We start from the raw sequence: 10,085 nt of genomic DNA, 5'->3' as shown, positions 1-10,085 counted from the left end.
GTAGAGTCGAGAAGGGCTAGGGCCATAAATCTTAATGATTTTGTGGATGTGACAAAAAAATAAACACAGCAACAGGCAAATAAAACTGTATTGAAAAGTGTGGCCTGATGAAGCAGAGATATGAGTATTTATGTACTTCTGTATTTCTGTCTGCATCTGCCAGTGGGCAATAGCAATAAGAGATAAACAATTAACATTTATAAAGAGATAAAAAAGTACATTTGCCATGGTGATGCTTTTTTGTTTTATTTTTCATTTTTGTGTATACTGTATATACTATTACGTATTTTCCTTTACAAAAGTATTCAGCAACAGTCAAATAAAGCTTTATTGTACATAATTGGAGGTCAGTGTGTTTTTTTTTACTTGAGTAGGCTTGTTCCCAGTTGATGTTTTGTTCCTTAAGATAAATGTACTCTACTTTCTACGATATATATATATATATTTTTTTTTATTTGATTTATTTATTTATTTTTAGGTAAAGGACAACAAGCCTATTTGAAAAACAATGAATCAACTAACACATATGACATATTAAAAACGGATTGTTGTGGAACTCAAAATGTTAACTGTACCATTATTAGTCCATGCACATCAGATCATTAGTAACTTTAAATGTATCACGAGAAACCAAAGTATATCAGTAGGCGATTCCTTAACTCTTTGCCATAGTTTTCAACCAGCCTATATACTACAACAGCATAATACAATTCCTGAAATTCAGTTAAGGCTTTTGGTTTTGGTGTGCCACCTCAAGATTTTCAGTGGCCCCGTCTGGCCACCCCTATGAAACCTTTCTAGAGGCACCACTGCTGGAGGTTTGCTGTAGAGCTGAAAGTCCTCATGGTGCTGACTCCACACCCATCTGTCCCGTGAAAGTGTGGGCTTCAGTGTGTTGGCATGAAGGATGTTCTCTCTCCACGGCTGGAAACACAGTGGACAGTATTATCAACTTAACGCTCTATTAAAAACACACACTATCACTTGACACCTCTTGAGATAATTCGGATGCTTCAAATTCATTTAAAATGATATTTTGACTGCCACTGGGACAATAAATTATTTCAAGGGCAGGACAACTGAAGCTAATGTGATTAGTCATGTCATGTTACACGCTATTCTATCCTGACCTAAACATACTGGTCGCAGAGAAAGAAGGACAAGTAGGTAAACAGTGAAGAAATTGTATCTCTCTGCTGAATTTCATGGGAATGTCAATAAACTGAGCATTCCTGTTCCTGTGAAACCCCACACTGCTGGACGATGAAGAGTGACCTCACCTTCCTCAGCTCATCCAAACGAGCCTCATCTGGGTGTCTGGGGTGCACCCTGGACCTGTCACTGCTCAGATTTCCAAACCAGGCTGTAGAGGCAGCAGTAGAGCCAGAGTCCTTTTTAGGAGCCATGTCTCCAGGCTCCACGATAGCACTGAGATACTCTTGACTGTAGGTGAACCTTCGGCCCGGCACCTGAAGTCATCACCAGAGAAACACATGTTAGTTGATTTCTTTGTGTGTTCCAGCAATAGACTGTAGATAGAGATGGTTGGCTGGTAGTGGCTGGCTGCAGTGCGTGTCATAAACCCTGCCTCCTTTGTGTTGGTGGATGGGACAGGGACCAAATTAAAGGTAGCAGTTCGCACTGGTAATTTGGGTTTTAAACCAGCTATAAATAATTTGTAATTTGTTTTCATAATTTGTCATATCTAACTTTTTTATCAAGTAGTTGCCAATTTACACATCCAGCAGATACAAATCAGTATTGTCACTCATTTGCAGTAGTTTTTCTGGACCCCTTACTTTTGGCTCTATTTTAGTCTTCAAGCAAATAGCTTGACTCTTTAGGTGCTATGTTAATCACAGCTAAGCTAGTTAGCTATGGGAATCACTCAAACAATACATTTGCAAGCTATGACACAAAAATAAAGCTGAATGAACTGCAGAATCTGGGGATAATTCCCCATGTGTTACATGCACATTGACTCCTTCCACATTACACATTATCAGCTGATTCATAAAGTGTTGTTCAGTTTAAAGATCCGCTGACTGTAATGTCTTCACTCTTTTCTTAAACTGCATATGGATGTTAAGCAGTAAGCAAATCTATTACTGTCCATAGCTGTTTGCAAAGAAATTCACTGTCTTGTAAATTATACTTGATTTGTAGTGACACACACTGTGATGGTCCTTAAAGGACAGTTATGATATTCACTTTACAAGGTTTGTGTAGATTTGGTGAGTTGAAGGAAACTTTAACAGGGACTACACACACAAACAAGAAATGAAACCTAAGTTTTACACCAAGATATTCTGTGATATACTGAGATGCACTGTAAATAGTATGTATAAAACAGTACTGTAGATTGTATCTTACTATACCTTAGCCATCTCTCTGCAGAGCAGCTCCCTGGTTTGTACATTTGAATTCAAGGTCTGGATGCTGTAGTTGTGTACTGGCATGGTTGCAGCCTGATCCAACCTTAATGCAGCAACCTCTGGCTTCTGCAACAGCTCACTTTGGTCTTGCATATTTTGAATATTTTCCTGGAATAAATTGAAACACTTGAGTAACTCTGTTGATGAATCAGATTGTACTCTATTTACTCTACTAAGGCCTGCAAACCTGGACGTAGTCCCTGAAGTGCTGGGCTGACGTCTGTTGCCTGTTGTGTTTCCATCTGATATATTCTGTGTTGTCGGTGTCGAGCGCCGCATGTCTTTTCATCCTGACAGGGTGAGTGGGCAGGTCCATCATAGTGTTTGCAATGGCTTTCTGCTCCCACTGCTCAGCAGATGTGCCATATTCCCTGCTCATGCTGACAATCATGTCAGCTGAGGGGAAGAGGTCGTACTGCACCGCGTCTTTGAGTTGCCTTACTTGACACAGCTGGCTTAACCTAGGAAAAATAATAACGAAATAACTATGTTATGTAATTTATTATACATTTTATGCAAACATATACATGCTGTTCTTCCAACTGCAAATAGATACATGCAAGAGCTCAAAGGACACCATTTTACAAGTTTTAGCTGCCCAAGGGTATTATGTACACTACCGTTCAAAAGTTTGGGGTCACTTAGAAATGTCCTTATTTTTGAAAGAAAAGCACTGTTTTTTTCAATGAAGATAACATTAAATTAATCAGAAATACACTCTATACATTGTTAATGTGGTAAATGACTATTCTAGGTGGAAACGTCTGGTTTTTAATGAAATATCTACATAGGTGTATAGAGGCCCATTTCCAGCAACTATCACTCCAGTGTTCTAATGGTACATTGTGTTTGCTAATCGCCTTAGAAGACTAATGGATGATTAGAAAACCCTTGAAAACCCTTGTGCAATTATGTTAGCACAGCTGAAAACTGTTTTGCTGGTGAGAGAAGCTATAAAACTGGCCTTCCTTTGAGCTAGTTGAGAATCTGGAGCATCACATTTGTGGGTTCGATTATACTCTCAAAATGGCCAGAAAAAGAGAACTTTCATGTGAAACTCGCCAGTCTATTCTTGTTCTTAGAAATGAAGGCTATTCCATGCGAGAAATTGCGAAGAAACTGAAAATTTCCTACAACGGTGTGTACTACTCCCTTCAGAGAACAGCACAAACGGGCTCTAACCAGAGTAGAAAGAGAAGTGGGAGGCCCCGGTGCACAACTCAGCCAGAAGACAAGTATATTAGAGTCTCTAGTTGAGAAATAGACGCCTCACAGGTCCTCAACTGGCAGCTTCTTTAAATGGTACCCGCAAAACGCCAGTGTCAACATCTACAGTGAAGAGGCGACTCCGGGATGCTGGCCTTCTAGGCAGAGTGGCAAAGAAAAAGCCATATCTGAGACTGGCCAATAAAAAGAAAAGATTGATATGGGCAAAAGAACACAGACATTGGACAGAGGAAGATTGGAAAAAAGTGTTATGGACAGATGAATCAAAGTTTGAGGTGTTTGGATCACACAGAAGAACATTTGTGAGACGCAGAACAGATGAAAAGATGCTGGAAGAGTGCCTGACGCCATCTGTCAAGCATGGTGGAGGTAATGTGATGGTCTGGGGCTGCTTTGGTGCTGGTAAAGTGGGAGATTTGTACAAGGTAAAAGGGATTTTAAATAAGGAAGGCTATCACTCCATTTTGCAACGCCATGCCATACCCTGTGGACAGCGCTTGATTGGAGCCAATTTCCTCCTACAACAGGACAATGACCCAAAGCACACCTCCAAATTATGCAAGAACTATTTAGGGAAGAAGCAGGCAGCTGGTATGCTGTCTGTAATGGAGTGGCCAGCGCAGTCACCAGATCTCAACCCCATTGAGCTGTTGTGGGAGCAGCTTGACCGTATGGTACGCACGAAGTGCCCATCAAGCCAATCCAACTTGTGGGAGGTGCTTCAGGAAGCGTGGGGTGAAATGTCTACAGATTACCTCAACAAATTAACAGCTAGAATGCCAAAGGTCTGCAATGCTGTAATTGCTGCAAATGGAGCATTCTTTGACGAAAGCAAAGTTTGAAGAACAAAATTAATATTTCAAATAAAAATCATTATTTCTAACCTTGTCAATGTCTTGACTATATTTTCTATTCATTTTGCAACTCATTTGATAAATAAAAGTGTGAGTTTTCATGGAAAACACGAAATTGTCTGGGTGACCCCAAACTTTTGAACGGTAGTGTATATTATGATGATTTCGATGCAAGGTTAACTAGCTGTGTTGTCTCTGATTAAGACAGTGGAATGAGTATAATATAGTATGATAGCATAGCATACCATAGCATAGCATAGTATAGCATAATATAGTATAGTATATTGTGTGCCGAATGTATATTTTACAACCATTCTCAAATATCTGCTGTTCATGTGCCAAAACAATCTCAACTCAAAGGTCAAAGGTTTAATCTTAAATTTCAATTAATCAATATTATGTCTATAGACTATAGTATGCTATACTACAGCTTATTCTGCGGCCATCATGGGGCCAATACAATTGACAATGCTTTTCTTATTTTACTATTCTTGAATTGTAATAAACACAGTATAATAATCACTGGCATGGTCCTCAAATGTAATCATAATCTCATGAGTACCTTGACAAAGCCTGGAAGCAGGGTTGGGGTACCTTTCCCCTAATGTAGATCCGAGGCTGTCTCATGATGCTCTGCAGTGAATCACGTAGATGGATGGGACTCAAACTCACATCTAATGAGTCATAGATGCACTTGAAGAAACCCAGGTTTGAATTGTAGAGGACGATCACCTGTTCCGCCTCGGTCCCACTTAACCTACAAAACACCACACAGACTGAATGTCTCAGATTGAAATTTAAACAGTCAGTCCTAATGGACAGCACAGCAGAAAAATGTTAACACAAGCTGTAAGGGCAAGAGAGTGTTCATGGTCTTACTTCATAGGAACAGCCTCCCAAAGTCTCCTCACTGCTTTATGTTTCAGCCCTTCAAGAACAAAGATGTGTTTCCTCTTATCTTGCACATGAAATCCTGTAACAAAATCCAGATCCATGCTCTCATCGTGCTTGGAATTCATTGGGCCTTCCTTATTTGATAGAGCTCTCTCTCTACTTTCCAATGAGGGTGAGTCCAGCTGCAAGGCTGATGCATTGATTCTGAGGATCTCTGATCTCAGCTTGGTAATAACTGAGAAGTTGTTGTAATCAATGAGGTAGACAATACGGCCAAATGGACCATTGTAGAACTCCCTGCCATCATCTGTCGTCAGTGGGCAAGCCATCTCAACTTTGACCTTGAGTTGAGAATCTAAATCATAGTATGGAGGCTGTGGCATGGGATCCCTGCTGGCAGCTGGATCTGTCATCTTGCTGTTCCATCCACTTCTCTGTCTGTCCAGCTTTAGAGGCTGAGGGCCACATTTGATTGGTAAGTCCACCTTTAGACTTTTCTTCCCAAGTAGCAACTCAGACAGGTTCAGGTTTGCGATACCATAGGTGTTCATTTTAGGATCAAATGTTGATGCATTGCTCTGCATGTCATTCTCTGACCTTGTGTCACACGTTGATGGAGTTTTTTGTTCCTCCACCTTCCTGTCACGATCACGAACCTCTATCTGCAGAGACGGATTATCCAAAAAGTCTTGGACCTCTTGTGGATTCATCGAGCCAGTCAGGATCACATTCACATCTCTAAAGTAGATGTTGGTGCCATGCTCGTAATAGTTTGTTCTGTGCATGCTCAAGTTATGGAACTTGTACTGGCAATAGACAGGCATGCACTTTTCCTAGGAGAAGGAATAAACCACATATCGACTTCTATTAAAGCACTGTACTCATTGTTAAAGATTGTAAAGCAAATTGTATATAATCAGAAAAGCTAAATAGTGAATGAAAAATAAATACATTTGACAAAAATGTAAAGTGTAAGTCATAAATCATTGTAAGATAAAGTGAATAAACATGAAATTCAATGCAAATCCCACCTGTAGGACATGGAGAGGGACCGGGGATGAAGGCATTGAGGTGGCTGACAAAATGCGGATGACCAGTGGATTAAGTTCAGCTATTAGTTGGTTGGATAAAAGAGGTCTTTCCAGGCAGATGTCGCATATGACCTCAAATACCCCAGATGAGCAAACTTGGAAGCGTTCAGTCACTGAGGTCTCACCTGGCACCCAGAGAAAAAACAAACTATAAAGGAAACAGCGCCTGAAATTTCAAGACTTAGTCTTTTTTAGCATGGTTTATAGTGGGTCATAACAGAGTATGGTTCTCTACCTGGGCCAGACTAAAATACCAGTTTTCAATATCAAAAACAAATGTTTGGATTGATCTCCTTGGAAGTTGGCACCGATATTCCAAATCTCCACGGCCCGAATCATGCCTTTGGTGATCCCTCGACTTATCCTCCAAGGTTCACATTTTACCTTTCAGTGAAATATTTTTAAAGATTTGCCTCCAAATGAGGTCTAAATGTTTTTTTTCCTATGTTGTTATATGTATCTTCATATTTTATATTGAAAGTTGAGGAGCAACACAGAAAATGAGAGTGACAGTGAACAGGCAGCAGTCCTGCAAACTTGACAGTTTATACTGCTGAAATAAATCTTTTTTAACTCTGGTCTACTCCACTTCTTATTTAAATGACTTTTTTCTCTTTTATTAACAGTCTTGGAATCACAAGACAAATTAATGTGCTTGATATCTGTATCTTAGTGAAATGTGAATATTTGAGAACAGCTCTCTGCAGTCAGAAAAAGTACACAAGGTCAGTTAACGGTTAAATCCTGGTGTCGGCCAGAGGAATGAGTTTAGGTCTGTAGTTTATGTCTGTGCTATCAGTCAGTCTGAGGAAACACAAGTGTAATTTAGAAGGCCTACTTTTTACACACTTGCTTCCTATAGTTTGTAATTTTGCTTGGAAGGTAACTACATTTGGCCATCTTATTACTATAATTCAATTACTTTACTCCCTTATCCCCTAAAAGCATGTTTTTAGTATGTAAACAATGTGGGTGTTTTTCACCTCAAAAAGTGACTCTGTGGTTGAACTGACTATAACCAGGAGACATATGAAAGTGATCATGAGGGGTTGCAACACGTTGCTTTATTTTAAGGGGTTACACACCTAGGAGTTTGGAAATCACTGCTTTAATGTTTTTTGGTGAATAAAAAGTTGACTCACCTGCCAGTAATCCAATGGGACTGACTTCAACTGATATGGTGCCAATGTTTCCCATCTCCCCAAGGTCACAAGCATCAGCATTGTGTTTTTGAAAACTTGTTGTCGCCTGTAGAGCCGAGTTCTTGTCTGTTCAAAAGGGTTACAAAAATATCATGGTGAAAGCAGTTGATTCTGACTTAAAAGGTGAAATAAGTTAATTTACCTTTTTCTGAGCCCACATCCAAATTGGCATCCAACCATATTTCGCCTTTTTTTTTTTTTGCTGTCAGCTTGGTTACCATGGTCTTGATGTCATCTTAGAAAGTACAATACAACATAGATTTAAAAAAAAAACACAATATACATTTAAGGTTTGATCAGTTGAAATTCATCCTTACCACATGTGTAAATTGAATCCTCAGGCCAATACTCTGGCAATCTAAAGAATTTCTGCCTATCAGCGCGGGCCTGAAAGCTGGACAGTCTGTACATGGCGTTCCATATATTCAGAGTGATCTTATGAGGAAGTAGACTGATCAACGTGTCCCTGTTGACTCTGATGTTGAATCTGTGGCTCCAACCGACCCATATCCGATCTCCTTCATACCACGTTCTCAGAATCTGTAACAGAATCCATACATTTACTTTTTGCCCGTAAGGTATTTTTTTCAATGTTATTATTATTTTAATACTTCCTGTGCTATATTAGGTAATTTACTGTAACTATAGCCAATGTGGCTGCTTCATTGTTGTACATTCAGGATGATCATGAATTCATCATTAAGGACACACATCCAGAAAAACACAGACACATGCACCAGGTCATGGTTACCTTGGTCTCATTATCTTTGTACATTTTTGCTCCTGGACCAAACACTAATAGGTCCACTTTGGTTGTCTCTGTGTCCCCTGGCAACAGCTTGTATTCAATATGATAGCAGCTCTGAGCTTTGTGGCCTTTCACCTCAAAGGCAGATGTGCATTTTTTGGGCTTTTTAGGAGCTGCAGCTGAAACAAAGGAAGAAATACATTCGTTAATTGTCACAGTAGACTGTTGTGGTGATTTGTAGCACGTTTCAGCAGACTACGACTCATAATAATACATCAGTTCATCTTACAACTTTCAGTGAGAGCACATTGAGCCGTTTGAGCACTTGAGCTATTGTTAATGTTTCAGGTGCTCTGTGCGACAAACTCACCTTTTGGAACAGCAAGGGCAATGAAAACTGTCCATTTGGTGTAATAGGAGCCGTCATCTCTTTGTAATGCGATATCCTCACTTGAACTTGACCTATATCCCGTCCCCTGCTCCGTGGATGACAAACCTTCCTGGCCTTTAACTGAAACTTTTTCACAGTCTGGCTGTGAACTGCAAAGATCCGCCAACGTGTTGGCCATAAGATCGGACTCCATTGCAGTATTTTACATTAAAAACACTGTAAAAGGAAAAAACAAAGCTTCATAACTCAGCAGCTAACATTTCTCCTTAAAAAGACCTAAAACACTTTCATGTCAACAGCCACCAACTATATTTCATAGACCCTTCTTTGATTTAAGATATTGACCAAAAATGATCAATTTGAAGTCCTATTATTGTAGGGATTGGTTTACAAGGGTCTGGAATATGTTCAACCGGATTTTCTTTTTCTTCAATGATGGAATAGGGTGTTAAATTAATGTACTATAGATGCAGTATATAGACATAAGTGATTCTGAAGAGTTTTAACATAGTAAAATAACCTCATTCTTCTTCTAATGTTCAGTTTATTGGCAGGTGGCCATCGACGTCAAGATGCTTTACCGCCATCTACTGGATCTGCTTCCTCTACTGAACGGTTTATATTTGATATTTGATCGATTCTTCTTCTTTGTTTGGTATAGTGGTGGGTGGCAACCTACTTTTTGGAGTGTGAATGGGAGGCAGACACGATCTCTACATTTAAGGTTAAACTTAAAACGAGATGACCAGAGCCTGGACCAGAACCTGCGTCGCCTTCTGAGTGAGAAGGGGACGTATTCTCCTGATGTTGTGCAGCATGTATCTACAGGAACGGGTTGTTGCAGTAATGTTGGCAGTAACTATGTGTCTTTTTCCTCCCATAGTCTCTCTCTCTCTCTTTCTCTCTCTTTGCAGGTATCTCTGACTCCAGAGCTGCAGGATAACAACTATTATTATGATTATGATTATGATTATGATTATTGTTGTTGTTGTTGTTATTATTATTATTAGCAATGATACTTATTATTAATTAATTATTATATGAATTTTTGCTGCTATAATTAATAATCAATAGCATCTTTACACTGTTATTGTTTTAATTATAACTGTTCCTGGTCTCTCTCTCTCCCCCCTTTCTCTCTCTCTCTTCTCTCCCCTCTTTTCCACCCATCTCTCCTCTCCTCCCCATTTTTCTCTGCTCACCCCAACTGGTCGAGGCAGATGGCCGCCCACATTGAGTCTGG

At 39.7% G+C, this 10,085-nt stretch overlaps 1 protein-coding gene across 1 annotated transcript; it reads right to left on the bottom strand.

Moving 5' to 3' along the window:
- Nucleotides 1–471: 471 nt before the first annotated feature.
- Nucleotides 472–10,085, bottom strand: cfap92 (cilia and flagella associated protein 92 (putative)). The gene is made up of 13 exons (XM_034586541.1): nt 10,045–10,085; nt 8,822–9,058; nt 8,455–8,630; nt 8,024–8,243; nt 7,846–7,938; nt 7,644–7,769; nt 6,442–6,626; nt 5,396–6,243; nt 5,079–5,273; nt 2,623–2,896; nt 2,379–2,543; nt 1,281–1,469; nt 472–924 (listed from the first exon to the last, which is right to left on the bottom strand). The coding sequence occupies exons 2-13, from the start codon at nt 9,033–9,035 to the stop codon at nt 721–723; spliced, it is 2,889 nt and encodes a 962-aa protein (XP_034442432.1). The 5' UTR covers nt 9,036–9,058; nt 10,045–10,085; the 3' UTR covers nt 472–720.

Source organism: Hippoglossus hippoglossus, chromosome 5, assembly GCF_009819705.1.
Source record: "Hippoglossus hippoglossus isolate fHipHip1 chromosome 5, fHipHip1.pri, whole genome shotgun sequence".
NCBI classification, from domain to species: Eukaryota; Metazoa; Chordata; class Actinopteri; order Pleuronectiformes; family Pleuronectidae; genus Hippoglossus; species Hippoglossus hippoglossus.
This window is presented reverse-complemented; position numbering and strand designations above follow the sequence as displayed.